Source organism: Struthio camelus, chromosome 6, assembly GCF_040807025.1.
Source record: "Struthio camelus isolate bStrCam1 chromosome 6, bStrCam1.hap1, whole genome shotgun sequence".
In the NCBI taxonomy this organism is placed as follows: Eukaryota; Metazoa; Chordata; class Aves; order Struthioniformes; family Struthionidae; genus Struthio; species Struthio camelus.
Window position 1 is genome coordinate 46,230,863 of NC_090947.1, and position 22,454 is coordinate 46,253,316.

Consider the following 22,454-nt stretch of genomic DNA (forward strand, 5'->3'; position numbering starts at 1 on the left):
CGGATGCGGCGCGGTGGGTCAGCTGGCCGCGGCGCTGCCAGGCGGGCAGGGCTGCCGAGGGAACGCGGCGCCAGCGCTCCCAAAGCTAGTACGCTTCAACGCAGTTGTTCGGCCAGAAAAGCAGCTGCAAAAATCGTGGTGGGGCTCCTGCACGCAAGTGGCCAAGGCCAAGGCGTGTGCACGGGGCGCGCGCAGCCGGCAGGTTCTGGCGCATCGGCAAAGGAGCTGAACGAATCGTCCGCACGGAGCAGAACCGCTTCCTGCACTGACCCCTGCAGTCAGTCAGCACAAAATGCCGATTTCGTTCACTCGATGCAGCAACGCCTGGTGCAAGACGCGACATCGTCAGGAAACGCCGCCGACATCCCCCTCCTCCGGGTCTCTGGCCACCCGATTTTTCAGGTTGCGCCGACTGCGCCGGCGATGCTGCAGGCTGCGAGCGGAAGGGGCGAGCGCTGGGCAGGCGGCGGGGCGGCCGCGAGCCCGACCCCATCACATCCCCGTCCCGCGGGCTGCGACAGCCCGCGCCGTCACGGGGGCCGTGCAACGTGCGCGGACACCCGCCGAGGCAGCGCTCCTCCAGACGCCCGCCGGACGCGGCGCCCGGGGCCCGACGGCGGCAGGTCGCCTCCGCCCCGGCGGACTTCCCCCCAGTTTTGCCCTAAGTGTAAAAGCAAACAGACACACGGGCACCGTGGATCGTCACGTCTCACAACAGCACGGCCTGCAGTTTTCCTGTGAGCTGCCGCCCGAACGCCTGGGGCATCGCTCCTCCATTTGTGTCATTCCTTTTGCAGAGAAACAACACTGACTTTCAAAAGCCAGCCGGCCCCCAGGCTCGCCCCGGCCTACGTGCCGAACTAGTGACAGAAAGCAGCTTATCAAGCGAGGGAGAGGAGATATTTCAAAATATCTCAAAAATGCAAACGGCATCTTTTCTCGGTTGAAGCGGGTCTGCGTCACCCAGCACGGTCGATGGGGTGGCCCAGAGCTTGCTGCGGTCCTGCGGCGCCTGGAGTTCGCCGCAGGCGCTACACCTAGCAGCGACAATCCCATGCAGCAGGACAGGCTGGGGGCTGACCTGCTGGAAAGTAGCTCTGCAGAGAAGGACCTGGGAGTGCTGGTGGACAACAAGTGAAGCATGAGCCAGCAGTGTGCCCTTGTGGCCAAGAAGGCCAATGGTCTCCTGGGGTGCATAGCAGGTGGAGGGAGGTGATCCTGCCCCTCTCCTCAGCCCTGGTGAGGCCTCCCCTGGAGTCCTGTGTCCAGTTCTGGGCTCCCCAGTACAAGAGAGACATGGCACTCCTGGAGAGAGTCCAGCGGAGGGCTACCAAGATGATTAGAGGGCTGGAGCACCTCTCCTAGGAAGAAAGACTGCAAGAGCTGGGCCTGTTCAGCCTGGAGAAGAGAAGATTGAGAGGGGATCTCATCAACGTGTACAAGTATCTGAAGGAGGAGTGTCAAGAGGATGAGGCCAGCCTCTTCTCCATGGTGCCCAGCAACAGGACAAGAGGCAACGGGCAGAAACTGAACCACAGGCAGTTCCATCTGAACGTGAGGAAAAACTTCTTCACTGTGAGGGTGACAGAGCACTGGAGCAGGTTGCCCAGAGAGGTGGTGGAGTCTCCTTCGCTGGAGATATTCAAAACCCGTCTGGATGTGATCCTGGGCAATATGCTCTAGGTGACCCTGCTTGAGCAGGGAGGTTGGACTACATGATCTGCAGAGGTCCCTTCCAACCTAAACGATTCTGTGATTCTGTGACAACAAAAAGGCAAGAGGGTGAAGTGACCCGTTCATCCTCGCCGCGGGAGGAAAGCGGGGAAGGACCGTTTCCACGCGAGGTGGAGCCCCGTCGGCTCTGCCCTCCTCGCCCAGCAGCGGCCAACAGGTCCCTGGAAGCGTCCTCTGCACGATCGCTGCTAGCACGCAGGATGCGTAACACTTCGCCGAGTGGCCCACTGGCGGTGATTTGTCTCTGGGAGCCAGCGCCCGGCGGCAGAGGCACGTTTCACCAGGCGCGGCCGAGCCCGGCGGCAGGGAGCGCGGCGCCGGCGGGGGCAGCCGGGATCCCCCCCAGCACCGGGGAGCCGCGGGCCGTGCCCTTGCCCAGGCAGTTCTGCTTTCAGCTTCACCTGGAGCCGCGGGTGGGCCGAGAGGCTCAGTTACTCCCGGCAGATCTGCCCTGGGCTTCGTCTGATGGAGCTTCCTGCTTGGCGCCTATACTTTTAGATCATAGTGAAGGTATCTTAAAACCGCGTACCGCGGCCCGGTTAGCGCTCCGCCAGCACGCGCCAGGCTTTTGCATCCGAACGCAGGAGGCCGACAAGACCTGCCCTCCGCTGCGCCCTCCGCTGCTGCCGGAAGACGACTTCTACCAATCCCGACCTTTCCCCGCAAAGCGAGAGGCAAAAATATGATTGCATTTTGGAAAGACGGCTCAGAGACGCCCGACCCCCGGCAGCCGGCAGGGAGCCGAGCGGCCGCTGGACGAACTCCCCTGCTGCGGGGCGCCGGGCGCCGCTTCCCCCCCGCTCCCGGACGACTGCTGTCGCAACGCCGAGCAAAAGCGGAAGCGTCGCGGGTTCGCCCAAAATCACACCGGGGCTGGCGGAGCGGGAGCGTTTTTGGTACTTCAGAGCGCTGTGGTCCAGTTCAACATCGTCAAAATGTCCTTTTGGCAACGTAAAGGAAAAGATGTTTCGAAATAAGAAAGTTCCTGCACGGAAACAGAAAATCGTGCTCTGAAAATGTCAGCTCGGGATGACATTAATGAGCCATTTTTGGTTTGGGTATTTCACTGACATGGAAATTCGTCAGAATGGATGGTCTTCACTGAAACGTATTTGCTTTTGATGAATTGCTTTGTGTACGATGGGAAAACGGTCTACGAGGAATTGCCAAGCAGCCCTGGCCGGCCGGGCGCGACGAGGCCCGGCCTCCCTTCTGCGTGCAAACGCTGTTGGCCGCAGGGTCGCTGCGCCTTGCCCCAGGCCAGCGCGATTCCAGCAGGTTCCCACGGGGCCAACCCCAAACACCTCGGTTTTGCGGACGTGCATTGGCGCCAGCCGTTTTGGGAGGTGACCGCCACCTCCGGCGGCGAGCCCCGCTGCCCGCTGCTGCGACGCTCTGCCAGCAGCGAGCCGCCGCGCGGTTAGGCGGGCGCGTTTCGTGCCTGCGCACGGACGGCGTGCAGCTTGGGTGTTCCCCATCTCGTAGCTGATCCGGGGAGCTCAGGTGGCGCGGTCGCTTTGCGGGGTTGCAGCCTCAGCCGCAGCCCAGGCGGGGCGGGGGGCCAGCGTCCCCCGAGGGCGCTGGCGGCAGGCGTTGATCTGGAGGTCAGCGCTGGGCAGGGCGGCAGGGCGGCCCACGGCTGCCTCTGGGCCCCCCGCGCCGCCCGGGGCCTCAGGCGCCTCGCCACCCCCGAAGGGAAGCGGCGATCCTGCAGTCTGCCGAAGGGAAGAAGCAGCCGCCACGGCCGCGTAGGCGCGGAGAACCGCCGAGCGCCGGCCGTGAGCCGTCGCCGGCAGCGGCGTGTGACCAGCGCTGGGCGAGCGGAGCGCAGAGCCGGCAGAGGTGGATGGCGCCAGAAGCAGCCCGCAGCGTTTGCAGGAGCCCTGCTCCGGCCCCCAGAGCCGCCCCGACCCGCCGCGCTCCCAGCCGGCGCTCGCTGCTCTGAACGCCTGCTCCGTGCCGCACGCCGCGCGCCTCTAAACCAGGGCTGCAGCCTCATGCTTTGATTGTCTTTCCTTTATTTTCAGTGCCTATTAACTAACTCGCTGGCAAAGGCCAAAACCACGAAGTGCAGGATGCTAAAGGCCTCCAACGCCTTTCAAGTCACTTGAGAAGCCAAAGCCTTCGTTGAGCACCGCTTCAAAAGGAGCGGGTAACCACAGCACCAGCATGGCGGGGGAGGCAGGAATAAAGCAAACGCAGGCTCCTAACGCCTCGGCTTCCCTGGCCGTGGGACACCTAACGGCGTGGGCAGAGCAGGCCACCCCATGCACCCAAGAAAACCCACGTGCCGCAGAGGAGCCCTCAGCCACAGGGCAGCCACCGGCCCCAAGGGTGGCTGCTGCACCGGCGCTCCTCCTGCGGGACCCGCTGTCCCACCTCAAGGGAGCACAAAACCGACGTGGCCACATTTCCCACCAAAGCTTCCAGGGCTTGCCGCGCTTTAATACTGAGTTCAGACCAACTCTGGACTTCGGCTTCGCGGCAATGGAGCATACCATGAACTGCAGGGCTGGCTGCTAGAAGAAGGAAATTTTCTGACCAAAGCAGCGTTAGAAACTCAAGGGCAGAGAGCAGCTCGCGTGGCGAGAGCTGGCTGCTGTTGAGCCGGCCGGGAACGCTGGCCAAACGCCCGTCCCGCGCCAAACTGCAGCTGAGGACAGGCTGGGCTGGGGCAGCCCCACGGACAGGAGGAAGAGGAGGGTTTGGGGGCGCAGAGCCAACTGGCACGAGTGCCCTGCACGCCTGGGGGTCGCCCAGCCGAGCTCCATGCCACCGCTCGGGGCTCCTGCAGCTCTAATTGCCACCTCAGAGGTGCCAGGCCCCAGCAGAGCAGTGTCAACGTTAAATAAGTTAAAAACCACTCACAGACACCCCCCACCCGCCCCCACTGCCCCTTAGTTAGGGCTGCCCGGGGGGCTGCGGTGAGCAGCGTCTGCTTCCGCGGGCTCCTCACGACCGCTCGGCGGCCGGGCGCTGGGGCGAGCGCTTGCCCCATAGCAGGGGCCGGCGGCGGCGCGGCGGGAGCCACCTGAGAGGGCGGCACATCAGCAGCGCTGGGGGATGAAGTCTGCGCCGGAGTCAGACGGGTTTACCGGTTCAGTTCACCGTGGTAGTTAGTTACCTACCGCTTACCCAATTAACCAACGCTCTCGTCTGCCATACCCAGAGGCCAACGGCAAATGCCAAATTCTGTCCCCGCAGGCGCTGCCTAAAACACCTTTTGGGGTCACAGCATGTCAGAACAGGCAGCACGACCAGCAGCTCCAGCCTTTTCTGCTCCCGAAGGACGAGACGTGTTTCGGACTCCGTGCACATCCGTCTCCAGCGGCAGCTCTCCGCCAGCAAGCCGTACCAGAAAAGCGCCCCGGCGAAGACTAAGCGTCTGCAGTGTCCTTCAGGGGCTGTCAGGATGCCTGCAATTTTAGCAGACAAGAAGCTGGCTCTTTCTTCATCACTATCATTTTGCCAGGAAGTCTTAACGCAGCCCCGTGTGAAATCAGCAGCAGACCGCTGCAGTGGTACTGTTTTAACCTCGCTCCCTCAGTCGATTAACCTTTGCGGATCCGTCATCAGAGGAGTCTGGGGGCGACTCCTCCAACGCAGGAGGTCAGCCGCAGGGTCGGGGGAGCCCCGTCAGCCCTGGGCACGCAGCCGCGCCGGAGCCAGCCACAGCCCCCGGCAGCGCCACCCCGGCTCCCCAGGCTCAAGCCAAGGGCACCTTCCTGTTCATAGCTCGGCGCATGGCGCTCTGCACAGCGCTGGGGAGATTCACCCCGATCTCCCGCCGCTGGCGCCCGCCATTTCAGCGCCGAGACGGTGCCTCCAAGCCCTTCAGCACCCGGCCTTAGTTCTGCCATCTGCCTCGCACATCGCACCCTGGAGTTAGCCATTTCCCTCCAGAGGGACCCCTGCTTTATCCTCTCCCTTGCAGCCCTGAATTTCGGCATGGTGCCTTGCGCACGAGACAAGACGACCACTGCCAGCGCCCAGGACCAGGCCCCTCGCCAGGATAACAGTGCAACGCCCCAATCGAGACTAGATGTCTCAGCATAACAGGTTGACGTGCCAAAGTCACAGCTTCGCTTAAAACGGCTTTGAGAACTTGGCCGGGGTGTCGGAGAGAGGAGCTCTGGGCTAATGTGGCAACACGCGGTGCCAACAGCGCTGCTGTGGGAGGTGAGACACCTCAGACTCTGCCTGCATCGCCAGCTTCGTCCTAGACCGCGTGGCACAAGTGACCTACCAGAAACAGCACTCAAGGACTCAAGCAATCAGGAGTGAGTGCACTGGAGCAGACTGTCCTGAATAAATCAAGACCCGCTCCTGGAAAGGCAGGCTCAGTACCTCGCACAGCCCCAGAGTCGTCAACAGTCTTCCCCAGGCTCACAGCTTGCCCGCAACCAAAACCCGTAGCAGCACCCAGGCCGTTACTGCTTCCAGAAATTGTCCTCTGGAAGCTGCTGAGAATGAAGTCAGTCTAGGCCAGCATCAGTCATTCCTCCCCTGTGGGCGAGCACAGAGAAGGGACAAGGCTGCACTGCCAGGCATTTAGTGCCCAGATCATCAGTGGGCGTTATCCTTATCAGCAACCCAGCTGGTGACCTACAAATGCTGAGGGAAACAGCTTCTGCCTGCAGCAACCCTACGGCCAGAGCCTTCCCGCTACACCTTCAGTTACGACAACAGCCCTTGCCCTGCTGCCGAGTCTCACTGCAAGAAACGGTGCTTTACCCAGACACCCTGGCACGTTTGGGGACATCAGCGTGCTGAAGCTGCAGAGACCACCTGTGCTCTGGACACATCATTTGCCTGATCTGCAGTAATCTGCTCCTATCCATTATTACATCTCAGCACCACTGTTGCAATCCAGCAGCGCAGTCTTCTCAGGAGTTTAACCAGTAAGAGTAACAATTATATCGCAAGTCATCTTTTTGTGTTAAAAGCCATGAAGGTGAAGATGGGAATTAGTGGGAACGGGCACATCTATCTTCTGATGCTTAGCTTCTGATTATTTTAATGTTTTGGCCACCTGAGAGGACGCTTCAAAACATAAAAGGCCACCCCAGCTGGCAGAAACCCCATGGTTAAAATACATGGGGCAGTTCTGGAGAGCCTGGTGCTTCAAGCTCAACTCCTGCCTCGAGTCCCACCTAGCCTCGCTCCGTCGCTCCCGGAGAGCCAGGGGACCGCGTCCCCTCCAAGGGGCCTGCTGAAGTAGAGCTACGGTGGGAGATGGGGCAGCTTCACACCAGGCTTCTGCTGCACCACTGTGAGTGACGATTCAGGACGCGGCCCGAGGCCAAGCGCCGGGGCGGCGGCACAGGAGCTCTGCGTCGCGTGCTGCCTGGTACAAAACGTCCCTTTGCAGAGCTGGCGCAGCAGCATCGCGGCATTGACCCCGTTTTTGAGCCTGAGCAAACACAAGGCAGCTCCACGCTTGTACCCAGCGGCACCAGAGAAAACCACAGTCCGGACCGAAGCCAAGCGCAGCCCTGGCAGGACCGTCGTTGCGGTCCCTCGGGTTTGGCAGGGAAGCCCAGCCCGGGCCACGGCCACCGCGGCCACCTGAAGCAGCGTGAGCCTGCGGCCCCTCGGGCGCACGCGCGGCCGCCCCAGGACGCCTGCGGGGACGCGGTGCTGCCGGTGCCGGTCACCCCGGTGCTCCCGCCCGGGTTTAAGCCCTTATTTATAACGTCGGCCCATGCTGTCACGTCCCTTAGAGAGCCGGCGGAGGAGGCAGGCGAACGGGCCTCCCACCGCCTGAGGACCACGGCGATGCCCCGGCGCTGCTCGGCGCCTCTGGGGACAACGCGCGCGACGTCCCCGGCAGGGCGGCCCGAGGGAGGAGCGAGGACTGCCCTTGACAAAGCGGACGACGAGCGCGGAGAAGCGCTTTTTGGCCAAATAGGTGGAAATCACAAAGAAGAGGTGCGCCAGCAGGAAGGGGGAGGAGAGCCAGCGCGACGGCGGGCCGGGGGGCCCGGGGGCGCCGCGGGGGCCGCGCTCCCTGTCGAGAGCCCCCGCCTGGAGGCCATGGACCAGGAGGTCCTCGACCACCCGGACCTGCCCGCGGAGCTTGGGGACGTCGCCGGGGGTTCAGGGACGCCCCCTCGGCACCCAGGCCCCTTGCCCGTCCCACCGGAGACAAGCGGCTCCGGGCCGGAGTCAGGGCGTTCAGCGGGAGCCCAAGGACCTTCCGCCGCCGGCTGACGAGGTCCTTCCGTCTGCAGGACGTTTCCGGCGCCCCACGCGCTCCGTTTCGGCCTGGCGGAGGCAGGCACGCCGCTCAGCTCAGCAGCCTGACGGCTCCCGCACCGCAGGCCGCTTCCCACCGTGAAACGTTGCGGAAAGTATTACAGCGGTGACACAAACTTTAAGGTAAAAATCCTGCTTTATTATTAATTATCCTTTAAGTGCAACAATATGCTTGGCGCTGCACAGGGGACAAAACGAATACGGTCCTTGCTAGCAAGTCTCCGTACTCCGAGGCTCGATCCGGCCGTCATTTCTTTGGGCACGTGATCAGTCTGAAATCTGACTCACATGGGACAGTGTCAGTCACGCACCCAAGCTCATGCTTGGGTCCTCTAACAAAGCCAAATCAAGCCCAACCTGCAGAAAAGCCTGAGCGAATCAGTCTGACTGCACCCAAGGGGGAAAAAAAAAAAAACGAAACACATTTCTGCTCTTCCTTCACCTGGCAGCAGTTGTGCTGTGACTAGAAGAAAAGCCTGTGCTGAGCCCTTGTCCACGCGGTGCTTCTGGGCGGACGCGGCCCAGGCCTTGAGCCTCAGGCCAGCCCCCGGCAGGGCAGGAGCACGCTGCACGCGTCCCCCAAGGCGTTTTGTGCAGGGCTGCTGCCAACTTCGTATTTTTTTTGCAAGTTGCCCAGAAATACAGGTGAACTCAGACATCCGAGATGTAGGAAACCAGCTTCCTGCTCTGGACATTTACAATAACAATAAACTTTTTAAGTATTGGTGAGGCCGATGTATCCTCAGGCCGACGTTCCAGAATAATAACGTGAAATGTCTTCATATTTAAAACATGATCCGAGCCTAACAGAACAACAGTCCCACAGCCAAATAAAAAAGAGACAACGCAGTACGAAAACCGATTGCATATGTTACATTAACACTGCGCTTCAGATATACTTTCCTTCCGGACTCTGAGCACATGCAAATAGAAAGAACAGAGGCTTTTTGCATGGAAAATGAATCCCACACCTACAAAACCCTGTTTCATTTGTAAAGGTAAGGCCAAGAAAAAGAAGGTTGAGCAACGGAGCAGAAAACCGAGGTGATACAATGCAGAAGGTGCGTGCAGGCAGAGAAGAGGCGCCTTGATAACGCAAGCTTGGCCGACGTCTGGCAGAGCGGGAGCCAACGGGAGGCACGAGGCTCCGCGCTGCCCACGCCCCATACCGAAGCCGTTCCTCGCCAGAGGGGGAGAAACCTACTGCTCGTCCTCCACGTCCAACGAGGCGGGCAGACTTGGGGCAGGACAGGCCTGGAGATGCTCAGGGACCAGAGGCTGAGGTGGCCTTCGCCCCGGCTCATCGCGGCATGCAATGCAAGGCAGCACACGGCACAAAGACGTGTGACGTGAGGAGGTCTTGGCGCCTTCGGCTGTCAGGATGCGCTTGCCAAGGGACTTTTCTTGAAGGCGAGATGCCACCTGCGTACCCGGCATGTGGTTCCTGGGGACGGAGGCTGGCGCAGTGGATGAGAAGAGCGTCAAAACAGCGAAGGGTGGGAGCAGCGGGGCCGACAGATGTCGGCAGCGGCAGCCCTGCCGCGGCCCGCCCGGGCCGAAATCCCGGCGGTGCTCCCGGCTGCTGCAGCGTTCCCGGAGCGCTGCCCCGGCCGGCACCCAGCGCGTCCCGTGGGGCAGCAGCGCCGGCTTCCTCCATCCCTCCCTGGTCCATCTAGGTGGGCGGTAAAGACCCTGGTACGGCTCCTAAAATCCCTCTTGGCTTCCATGGGAAGAGCTCAGCGTAATTCTGAGCTCCTGCCTGTCGTCACGTGCCAGTTCTTGCCGTGTCATGAGGATTTTTTTTTTTCCCCCATTTTCTCTCCCCTCCACAGCACAGGAGGAGCTTTCCTTCCAGTTCCATCCTGCTTCGTGAGCTAATCAAACTGCTGCACCAAGCAAAATGCTGAGACGTTACCGTCATACGCATTGGCACTTCGGGAGGCTTGGGTAAGATATACTTCTTGGTTCTTCCGGGCAACAAGGCCAGTAGTAAGAAGAATTGTCAGCAATAGGACATGTAATTATGAGCTTTTATATCTTGTCAGGTCCTCCAACATCAAGTAACAACATGCTATTTTATTTGGGGTTAAAACCCAGCCGATTTCCAGTGGCTGGCTTAGCAGAACGCACATTTTCACAGTGAACAGTGCCCTTGAAATCGAAACATCCTAATACCCCTTTTCAAACAGAAACCACATGACTAGGAGGCACTGGCGTGCTGTGAAACGCCCTCAGCTGGCCTGGGACATGCAGCCTTCAGGACGGCAGCCACCGGGGCTGCAACACAGCGGCCTCCTCCGCGGCTGCAGGACGCGGGGTCCCGCTCCCAAGCAACCACTAGCAGATAAACTTCAATTAGCCTCTGACATCTATTTCACTCATTAAAAAAAAAAATCACCACCGCACTTATACCTATACAGGTTTCTCCATCATGCTGAAGACAGGTCATTAGTGTCACGAGCGCTGGCCTAGCCTCAATTTTTGGTTTCACAGGGCTCAAACCCAGCTCTGTCGTGATAACAGACACAGCGGTGGACTCCTTCTTCAAGCCAGGCTTCGAGCGGGTGGTGCTGGACGACGCGGTGGTGCGAAGCACCGAGCTCGATAAGGGCCTCGCAGAGGAGCTGCTGCACTGCGGCGAGGAGATCCACGACCTCCCGACCTCAGTGAGAGCCATCGGAGGGGACCGACAGCGGCAATGACGACAGCCTTCAGCTGAGGCGCGCCGCGGGCCTCCCCAGAGCCGGGACCGAGCGCACCCGCTGAGCGCCGCCCGCGCGTCCCTGGGTTGAGCCTGCCCTTGTCTATACGTTCACACCTACGTAATTTTCTCCTCTGCGCTGAGACATAGCGCGTTGGCTCTAAAATTTGAGGTTCATTGGAATAGGAATTAAGTAACCGAATGAGCACTACTCAAATGAAAGATCAGTTCTGAAATAAAATGTAGGCCTTACTGGGCTTTCTAACCGGAACCATTGCAAAGGGCAAGTAATGACAATTCTCTCTTTCCTTTCAAGGGCGGGGGAGATGAGACGGAGCACTGTGCTCTTTTTCCAGTGGAAAAAAGCTGGAGCGCTTAAAAAGAGCCTGTAACGCTGGTGCGAGACTGCAGAGAGGGGGTGCGCTGCGTTGCTGCCTCGCGGGGACCGTGCGGGTTGACCGGCACGGCCGCTCGCGCAGGCTGCTGCTTCTTCCGGGCGCCGCCCGCGCGCGCCGTGGCTTCGGCTGGCATTCGGCTTGCTGAGAGATTGAGACAACCTGAAGGCCAAAAACCCATTCTAAACTTGTGTCGCTATAAAATACGTTAAAGCAGATTTTGTGGCTCTGGAAAAGGGAGCTTGTTGTAAAAAGTGTGACTACGTGTTGGAAGAAACAGCATGTGATTCCCCCTCATCCTTTTCCCAGGCTTAAAACATTTCTTGGCTGTACCAGCATAGCTGGTTTTCCCTTTTTCACTGGCCACAAAGGTCGATTGTTTCCTGCTGACACAAAAGGAGCGTTTTTCAGTGCACCGTGAGAAATGGATTTTCCAGGCAGTTTTGCCAGTCCGGGTCCCCGGGAGCTCGAAGATGCTGCTCACAAGCAGAGCCCTCGGGAGGCAGCAGCACCGAGGCCCGTCTCTCTCGCCGGCGGCAAACGCTGTAGACACCATATTTTAACGCAACAGATATCCGTTGTCGGAAGCGGCTTGAAGCCCAGCTCCGGTTTGGTGGCAGCTGCCATGGCCTGCGTGACGCTCCTCCACCGCCCGGAGGGCGACCAGAGCCAGCAGCACCAGCGGCGGCCCCAGCCCGGACCTCGGTGCCTCGCTGGGGCCGAGCAAAGCGCCGCTCGTTCCCGCCTCGCTCGCCGCCTGCGCCCGTCGCGCGGTGTCCCAGGGTGCAGAGGATCCTTCTTTCGGGAAACAGCAGACCAAGGCCCAGCTGTGGGCAGGTCCCGCGGCGTCACTCGCGCTGACGGCAGCCCGACTCAGGGACCCGGTCGCAGGGGACCGAGGATCTACAGTCCCTCGTGAATGATACTGACCTCCGTCCAAGGGGCGTCTGAGCTGAAAAGCGTACCGAAAATACCACTGTGTCAGGAACCGCATGTTCCTCTTCCGACAATCGCAAGTTATTGTCCCATTTGGGTCACTCGTTCCCACAGCGATCCTTTAGCAAGGAGACAGTCCTGCCTCTGGCTCAGCGCCAAAAGCCACGTAAACGACACCAAACTACGCCGCGTTTGTGAACGCTGTTGTTCTTCGTTGCTGTCACGAAGGCTGTTCAGAAGCTTATTCTGGGACCATCCGACGAGCTGCCGAACGCCGGCACGGAAGCTGCCGAGACACGGGAGCTGCGCTTTGCGCTAAGACGTGCGGCGCAGGACGCAGCTTCACCCGCCTCTCAGCAGCGGGTCGGGTGCTGGGCTCGCTCAAGGTCCTGCCGCTGACCCAAATTTAACTTAATCTCGCGTATCTGACAGGGTCCACGTCTTTCACAGTCATTTGCTAATCAACATATTACAATACCTACAGTGATCTTTAAGCGCCTCCACAAAGTGTAAAAGACTAAACTGTCTCGGGGTGGTTAGTGAAAGGGTTTGGGAGGTTTTCCGTTTGTTTTGCTTTTCGTGGGGGTTACTTACAGCCCGATCACGTTCCCGCAGAAACCGCTTCCAAAACATCGCTCTCGGTCACCCGCGCGCTTGTTGGCGAACGACTCCGATGGGGCCGTTCAGGGCTCCGCGCGGAGGCTGCCAGAGCGCCGCAGCGCCGGCCTGGCCCGGCCCTGGCGGCCGCTGGGCTGGGGAGCGGGCTCCAGCCTCCGCGGCTCTCGGCGGCGCGAGCTGACCGGGCGCGCCAGCGCTCCAGCTACGGCCCTCCGACCCTGAGTCGCCACCAAAGCCGCAAAGGAAAGTGCAACGGACAACGCTCAACTCAACGGGGCTCAAGTAGTGCCCTTTCGTACGTGTTCTTTCTGAATATTTTTGTAGTCTCTCCGGCAAATCCGATGATTTCATTAAAATAAATTTAATTAAAATTCACGTTAATTCTGAGGAGGAGTTTCAAGACACTGACAGCTGTGGTGCGTTTCAGTCTGCTCCTGGGAAAACGTGAACTCCCACCGTCCACAGGAGAAGGAGACCTGTTCCTCGCTTCCGTTCCCGGATTTTATAGGCCAAACAGCGACCTGAAGGGGGAGGAACCCTGGGACAGGAACCAATATCCGTTCAGAATCAAAATAAATTCATTTCAATCACTTCTTACATATAACCCAACTTACAGTTCAACCTCAGTTCTGCAAAGCCTGAGGTCTCGTTCGAGAACCTCCTGTACTATATACTTCTATAATAGCAACAGGTACCACAAGTTCTTTATGAAAATAGTTTATAACCACTCTAGTAAAAGAAACTCAGTGCATTAACTTTTTGCCTGATTTGATAGGTGACATTTGCTCCACTGTAGCTAACAGTACTGCAGATCATTAACTTTGCAGGAGATAGTGAATGCTTTATTTTCTGGAACATTATGCAGTTAAGAAACTCTTATTCTTCTTTTAACTTAACGATTACGTTGTTAAATGATTTTTCTGTTGCACATTTTAAGTTAACCCTCTTTAAGGGTTTCAGATTAGTCAGTTAATAGTTTACAGAGCTCAAAACCTGTGTCCTTGGTGAGCTTGTTTTCAGAACATTCACCACCACTGCAAAAGCCCCTCTGTTTTTAGAGGGACCAGAACTGGCATTGCAATCACTCGCATTTTCTTCTTTTTCTCTAAACGGTACCAGCTTCGGAGAATGTGAACATAAGCTTACAGGCACATAAGCATTATGGGCACATATGTTTGCAGAACAGATCTTGCACGCCCCAACTCCCCCACTGGATGTTTGACTTTGAAGTGCGAGTTAGCAGCTAAGCTACTGTTCTGATTACCAGAATTCATAGATGTATAGTATAGCCTAAAAGTGAAAGACTTCAGTTTCATGAAGAAATTGTTCTCAGGCTTTAAAAAAAATCAGACCATTAGCCAAACTCCATACACGTCATATATCTGCATGAAGGATAGCTAAGACTCAGAAGTGCTATCCTTACCAAGTGCAACATAGCAGAGCAGGAGCACCACAACACACAGTGGTTGAGAAGTGTATTTCCAATAGAAAAAAATCTCAAGAAACATGCTCTAAATAAATATTTTTATATGCAAGCAATTTCATATGTCTTTCTACAAAAATAACTTTAATTTTTCTAATTCTTTCTTACAAACATAGAAAGCATTTGTGATGAAAACATGTGTTCCTATAAGTATCTCCACTTTCTTGGTCTTGAACTTCCCTTGCTCTCCAGTCTGTTACACGGGTTCTCCCCTTGGTCTGTCTGGCACCCTTCTTGCCTTCTCCGTCCGCTTATGAGTTTGTGCCCTCAAACACGCAGGCCAGCGTCACCCTCCCTCCCCAGACACTCAGAGACACTCGCTCGGATCAGACCTCAGCCGAAAAATCGTTATCAACGTTGCCATCAGCATGAGCTGTGAAAAACTCACATCGCTGGACGCTGCTGGCCGGCACGTGGGGCAAAGGGCTGCGCGTGTCGGCAGCTCGGGGCGCTTTGTCCAGCCATTTAAGAAGGTGGTATATAACGGCTAGCAGTAAAACGTCCCTCCTGGCGCGTGCCGTGCCTGCACTAAAGGCTCCGTTGGCAGAGCAGAGAGAGGGCCACCACCTGCCCCATCCCCAGGCTCTCCACCAGGTAACGAGGAGGCGCCGCCTGCCTCGCAGGACAGTTCACGTACGTGATCCAACGACCAAGACAACACATCGCGATATCCCACTAACGAAGTTCCTATCATTACCTAGATACACTAACATGGATGTTCAGATCCTTCTGTTATTTATTGCCCTTAGAAATTTGTGGTTAAACTGCTAAATTTATCTTGTTTACATCCATTTTACACTCCTCTTATGCAGGGCTTGAAACGTAATCAGTTACAAAATAAAATGACATCAATTTTCCTTTCATTTAATTGAATCATATTCAGTGGTTTTCAGCGGCAAAATAAAGATCCCAGAGCTGAAATGCTATTTCTGATTTTATAGTTTATTCTGAAAGACTAATTTGCAGTATGAAATTGTTTGAGTGATTGGTTTGCAGTAAACATGATGCAACAAATTGGTTTCTAAATATAGACAAAGGTTAAGTTTCTTCTTATAATAATCAAGGAATAATAGAAGCATTCATGATAATGAGGATTTTATAATTAAAAAAATAAAATTCTCAAGCAACCTGGAATGAAAGTTATATGGGATGCATTTGTATACCATAACATAATCTAAAATGACCATTCTGCAAAGTTATTTTGGATTTATGTTGCCAATTACAAAACAAACAGAGCGCCTACTCAAAACGTTATTTATCAGATTGGCTGTAATTTCTGTGGGAGTCTTTCATGCACAGATGTCCTGCCTTCCAGTGGAAAAGGACACTGCAAGTTCTGCAGCGTTATACCACAACAGCCTGAGCCCACAGACCCTCCACCGAACCTCCACCACGGCAGCGAACGGGGTGATAGGATTTCTTGGGCAAACGTCTTCTGGCCACGTAGCTCCAAGGAGTAAGGAGGCGAGCCTCAGGAATTGGCAGCCCCCGGCCCTCATAAAACACCAACTCCACCCGATCCAGAGCAGGGCTGTGGAAAACATTGCTAGGAAAAAACCTCGGAATAAACCGTGTATAAATCTTGACAGGGGCTCCCTCCACGCCCAGTCTTCCAGTAGCTTTGTTGAAGGGGTTCGATTCGACTTGAGACCATTAAATTACAATTTCAGTATATTGTGTTCCTAAATATGGCATTATGAAGCTTTGCTCAGGATTGTGGGGGAGTGTAAAATGGTGCGCTGAGCGCCGCACAGGAAACGCAAACGGTTTTTTTTAAGATGAGTGCAGAAACAGTAGTTCCATGAAACAGCCTATGGAAAGTTTATTACAAGTTTTCACAGAAGAGCCAAGACCGTACCCCCAGGATCCTCTCAGCTCTCGATAGGTGAGACGTCCTCTACATTTTAAAAGCTGTAGATTCCATATCTCTTCTTGGAAGCTTCAGCGGAGGAATTTTTGGTAAAATCTCTTTTGCGTAAAGTGTTTTATGAAGTCCAGCTTCTCGAAGAGCTAGCTCAACACGAAGCCTAGGGTCTGAAATGATCTGTTAAAATAAACCACAGCAACAATGAACAGAAACAAAACAATAATTTCCTCATACACACAGTGTATCTTACAGATCATTTCTGAGCATATGCATTAAGAGTTTTACAAGAGTTTAAAAATTCTGCTTATAAAATAAAGCCTTCAAAAGTAGAGAAAATCTACAGTGACTAACCCTATCTCATCACACACATTTCAATATCACCTTTTTTAATATTAACGGTCACAAACTGTTTTAACAAAGAACCCGCGTTGCCGTTCCTCTGCGAACGTCTAAAGGCAGATGAGGAAGTGAGTGACTTTGCTGCAGCCTACTCACTGAAGAGCTGCACGCTTCTCTAAGGGACCCCCTCACCAAACCCTGCTTTCAGCACAAGACGCTTCATCTCCTGTTTGTGTCCGCAGAATCCGAGTTTCAAATACATTTGTGATTTTTTTTCGCAGCACTGCTCTACAGCTACGTGGTAGTACCACTTCCCTTTACATAATAACTAGGCCCAAGGAAATAAATTAATTCTAAAATTTATCAAAAAGTATTTGACAAAGTTTGCCCGGAGCCCTGTTTGGCTCTTTCTTTCACCCCCTTCTTGCATGGGCTACCGTGGGGCGGCACTGAAAGAACAAGGAGACCAGTCGTAACAGCTTCTGCTTCTGGCATCACCTGCCGCAGTGCGCAGCGCTGCCAGGAAGGCCGGGCACAGGGAACGCTATCCATAAAACCTCTGCAGCCATGGGACAGAGCACGCTATCACGCCTGGCAGGAGTCACGCATTGCAGTCCAGGCAGCAGGAAAAAAAACTGTTGGGGGTGAAACATGCACAATGTTCTAAGAATTCAGGTACCAAACTCAAACAGGCATTTTCAGAGCATTTGAAAGCTTAAGACTTTTCAAAAGCTCAAGACTTTTCAAAAGCTCATACATCAGTCAGATTTAGATAAATTTCTATAGCCAAGCAAAAACTACATCCCTTGCAGCATGTCTCTCTTTTACCAAACCAGGAAGCTTTACAATGTCTCAGTTTAGCACAACTGTTACAATGGGAAGGTGCTGGAAAATCTTAGTTATAGACATCATTTATTTTTCAGTCTATTCAGTGCTAAAATAAAGCTTTTATGCCACAGAACTATATCAACAGCATTCCTGTTTTTGTAAATACACTTTCCGGATTCCAGCATGGGAATAATTTCAAATACATAGATTTAGCCAACGTGGAACAACGAGTCAAAAAATCCTTCTCTATGTCGCTTAATTCGATTGTACATAGAGCCAGCACTGCCCTCAGCAATCGGAACGACCTGGGAACGGGAGTGCAGTCACTTCAATTTCCTGCCTTCTTCACACCCGACTGGTCTCTTCCCCTTCAGCCCTTGCATATGAAATGCCAACTGATCTTCAGTTCAGCAACAGTGTAAAGATAGTCAGGCACTAATTTTCAGCTTATGAAGAGATTTGTGTTGTGTACAGTCTTCTAAGAAAGAATACTCCTCCACCCTATAATTAAGTTTTTCTCGATACAGCTCTTTCATGAACAGGCAGGAGGAGTTTTATGTTGGGGCAGTTCGCTTCAAACACTGCAGCAGGTGAGGAGGAGGCACTTCTAAATAAATTCATAAAAATGTAAAAGAGATCGGTTTTGAAATGAAATAACAGCAGAGAGATGACTCAAACTAGCTAATGGCCGCAGGAAATGCCGGACCAGCTCAGCCCTGGTGCCCGTCCAGCCGGGTTTTCCGTCTCCGGAGGTGGCACCAGGAGATGCTGCTCAGGAGCGGCGCAGGAGCTCAGCCCCAGCACGGGGTCACACAGCTTACCCTGCCCATTACGCCAAGTGTGCTTATTTTTACATACATTTTATTTTTTATTCTACTGTTAATTTAGCTATTTAGCATATATTGATAATATTACTATCATATTACTATTACGACATATTTGCATACAATAAACTATATAGTACGATTATAGACAATCACCTGTTGTTCATTGTATGTATGCAATTTAAATAGTGGCTTTTGAAGAACAAATTCTTCTTCAGTTCCAACACCCATCCGAGCTTTAGATGCCACTGTATCAGACACTGCTCTAGCTGGATCTAGTTTTGCAACAACAGCAACCTAAAATACACGATATGAAAACAACACCACCTTTACTATCTGTGTAGAGCTAAGGTGAGAAAGGTCATTATCAATAACACGTCCTTTGACAACGTGATCGCTTACCTAGTTTAAGAATTCCAGAAGGTATCTTACACCACTTTGCTTCCATATATAAACGTTGTAAAGCTTAAAATTTGAGTCCAGAGCTTGAGTGTCGCCTCTAGGGATACTGGGTTAGGTCTCAAGGCCAGTGATTTGCATTTTGCATCATAGCGCGTGGGCTCAAAAACTGTTCAGATCTCAAGCCCTGACTAGGCCTGCCTCTTAGTTACGTTATGCTCATGCAGAAGTCGGTCCCAGAACAAACCAGTTACTCCAGCAACACATCCCATTACCGATCCTACTCAGGACGAGTTACACAACTACCAGTTTCACCTTCTGAGTTCTGTCAGTTCCTTTTCCTCCGTGTCTCTGACTTTATATCTACTAACAATTATTGCCTTTTATCCAAAGCAGACTCAAAAACACAATTGTCTTCTGCTTCCAAAATTCAAGGTGAACAAGACCTATCAGATCTCATATGAGGAACATCAGATTATCATTTCCAAACCTCTGTGCAGCGGAGGAGCCTTCAGTTTCATCCCTCAGCTCTCTAACAAAGTACTGTAATAGTTCGGAATGAGAGGGAAAGAGCAGAACCACTTTGACAGAGAACAACCAGGGAGATTTTTCCCAGCTTCCCAGCTTTAAATTGGGGACAATTAATTGGCTGGGCTTGATTTAGTGCCGTGCAGAACTGCTGTTAGCTAGAGGACTGCTTGTCACGTGGGCAGGATTAACACAGAATAACCTGTACGAGGTGGATGCCAACTGCTAGTCCTTGAAAACTGAAAATAAATCTGAAAGCTGGATGGCATTTCTGTGACTCACATCACTACCTCACTATATTCCTGGTAGGAAATAAGCCTCTGCTAAGCTTTAGGCCACCAGAAAACAGCGTTTTGGTGGATAACAGCAGTGCGCGGTCCCGGACGTGGCGGAGGCTGCAGCTTAGCAGCTGTAAAAGGGAGGCGATAGCATCCTCCGCTCCCCGGCAGTGGCGCACAGGAGCTGACCTGCAAAACCAGTAACCAAAGGAACCAGCAGGCTCATAATCGAGCAATACCTACATTCCTGGAAGTCCAGTCTTCCTTCTTTTTCTACCGATGGAAATAAAGGTTCTCAGATGAGTAGTTCACAATTTTTACCGAATCACGGGTAACAACAGTGAGTAATATGTCACAAATAACATCATACCTTCTTTTTTTTTGTTTGTTTAAGTGTATCTGTTTTAACTGTTTAATTTCCTGGGGCTAGATCCATAGCACAGATTCTCTCAGACACTATGTTGTGCATGAGTCATGGTTTGGAGTCTGCAGGTTTTAGATGCTTTTTTCATGGCATAGTTTCTTTGTGTTAAAATATATAGACATAGGTTAATACTACTTTGCAAAATACAGCAAGATTCATGAGGAAAATAATCAAAGTCAGGACACACCAATTGAAAAGCTATTAACAAAAAAAATTAGAGTTGTCTCTGATAATTACTTTTTTTCCTTCCCTCTTTTTAAAAATGTTATCTTTGTATTTACAGGGTGTCAGAATATACAAACTGGATAACTTTTCTAAAGATCTTATTTTTTCCCGCAGAAAACTTAAGGGGTATGTTCCATACAGCAGTATTTCATCAGTATGAAACACAGATAATAAATATTGGTTGGAAAAATAATGAAGCAGAAGCTCTACCATTCTGGTCAAAGGCAATTCCAGAAGCATTTTTACCTTGATAAGAGAATTGGATTGGTCAGTAGAGATGAACAGTTTATGGCTCTCAACCAGCATTACTGCCACTCATAAAATATGACACCAAAGCCAATGCAATTGAACCAATAACTTTGAAAAGACCTAATAGAATTCTTCTTAATAACACATTGACAATCTAAAATCAATACTGTTATTACAACAAAATATTTAACTGAATCAGATTTTTAAAAATAAATTATTATTTACTGGAAATGAGCTTGAGTTCAAGTGCTTAAAAAAAAGACTGAAATAGCAGCCAAAAGATCCCTGAGGTTTATTCATTCCTATTCCGCTTGCTCTCCCACAAAAGATTGAGCTCTTATGTTCTTCTTTCTTCTTGATTTTGTAAAACCCAAATGCTGACGTGAAAGCACTTACAAGGCCACAAACAGTCCACAGGGGATTACAGAAGAACTTCACACGCACTGCGCTGGGCTGGCTAATCCCAAGCCCAAGGACAGGCTGGAGGTGAGGTCAAGGCTGCATCAAACACTGTATTTTTAACTATAGGTAATCCAGAGGAGAAAGCTGCCACGTTAGTAGTGTTTAAATTATTCAAAATCAAAAGGTGTTAGAAAGCACCTTTTCTCTCTCCCTTATTTTCCTTTGGCTGTACCTTTTGGCTGCACTTCCTGGAGTGCAAATAATTTGAATTCCAGATTTTTCCTTGTACTCTTTGGAGGAAAAAATAAGCAGATTAGATACAAAAATACATATTAAGGCAACGTTACTACTTCAAAAGTCAGTAAGAGAAAAAATTTAACAGAATACATTTAAGTTGGCAAACATTAGCAAGCTTTTTGTGAGATGTCCTTTTTAAAATCAGGTGCAGAAGTTTCACAGAGAGTTAAATTTATCTCCCTGAAGACTTGTAGTCCAAGGTCTGTAAGTTTTCAAAATTTAAGAAGTATTTAAACTACTCATAAATCTTGACTGAGACTTAATGCAGACTTAAGATTAAAAAAAAGAAAGAAAAAGAGAAAACAGACTCAACCCAGAGAAATTAATATCCCTTTTCAAATATCAACAGCTTCTGCAGTGCAATTTAACATCTTAATGTTCTTCTTGTCAAAATTACAATGCACACAAGATTTGTAACGTGACAGAATTAATGTTAATGTCAGACGTAAACTGCATTTTAACTTCTTCTTTTATTGGCTTTTGATAGATTGTTCTTTTTATCTTTCATGCAATATGACAGTGTATGTTCGTATCTTTACTGTATATGAAAATACTATATACAGGAAATAAACACACCTGTTGTCGGAGTGCTTCAAGGCACTTCTCTCTTTCTTCTGCTTCATGTGTTTCTTGAAGGGCCAGTTCCTTTTTCTCCAGCAATCGCTTTTCTAACAATGCTTGTCTAAACTTTACCCTGCACAACAGTGTACACACAAATGTAAAAAAACATTGCTCAAGTTTTATTTTAAATTTCCATTATCAAGTTTCAGTTTAAAAACTAGTCTCATGTTTTCTGTATCCACTTAAGTAATTGGATGTTTCATCAAAACACCTGAAAAATTTAATGAATGCTTTTTTTAATTAATATTTTTTACAAGTTGGCTCACCTTTCAGACTTCATTTCCAGAGACCAGCTTTCCTCTAGCATTATTTATAGCCCTGTTACTCTTTTTTTTTCCCCATTTTCTTGGCCAAGAAGAAATGTTCTCTGACATCTGTGAATGGCAGCAAAACTCAGCCCTATAACCTTTTCCTTTAAAAAGAAATAAATCACTCCCAATCTTGTTATTGGAAAAAGCAAGGAAAACTTGAAAATCATATCCTTCCTCAGAAAGGAAAATAGGGGGGTTGCACAACATGTACTTTCTACTGAAACATGTACTTTCTCCAGCATTATCTTTGCTGGTCAACTTTTTGCAGTAGGTTTTTATACTTCCCAAATTACTGCCGTCACTGTATTTCCTACTAAGCCTCAATCCACCGCCAAACTCAGTTTCTTATGAAGCTGTAGGCTATGCTTTGGTAGGTCACCGTTAGTTCTTACATAGTATTAGCCATTGCCACGCTCTGTATTCAGAGAATTATCCTCCTTTCCTCCTTCAAACTTTAACTTGCCTTTAGAGAAATGGAGAAGGAAGAGCTGCTTCAACTGCAGTAAAACTTGGGTATTTTTATTTTACTATTTGCAGAATTGTAGTAAGCTCAAAGGAATATATGACTTTACTATAAATTGCAAAAATTAGGACTAAATGTACAGTTATCTCGGTAGCTATAACAGACCACTGCATCAATAACCCAATAACAATTATCAGGACAAGTCTGTCTCAAGAGGGTGGTACAACGCTGCCCAAGGATGCCCAAGAGATGCTTTCAGTTTGTTATCGTTGCC

At 51.8% G+C, this 22,454-nt stretch overlaps 1 protein-coding gene across 2 annotated transcripts in view; it reads right to left on the reverse strand.

The window, feature by feature from the left end:
• Positions 1-14,277: 14,277 nt before the first annotated feature.
• The window catches only part of CCDC148 (coiled-coil domain containing 148), an 81,880-nt gene continuing 73,703 nt past the window's right edge, over positions 14,278-22,454 (reverse strand). For both annotated transcript variants that reach the window (XM_068949448.1, XM_068949449.1), the window contains 3 exons: positions 21,362-21,479; positions 18,140-18,280; positions 14,278-16,169 (listed from right to left, as the gene is read on the reverse strand). In XM_068949448.1, the coding sequence (XP_068805549.1) occupies positions 16,023-16,169; positions 18,140-18,280; positions 21,362-21,479 (406 nt within the window). In that variant the 3' untranslated portion in view covers positions 14,278-16,022. The remainder of the gene's footprint in view (positions 16,170-18,139; positions 18,281-21,361; positions 21,480-22,454) is intronic.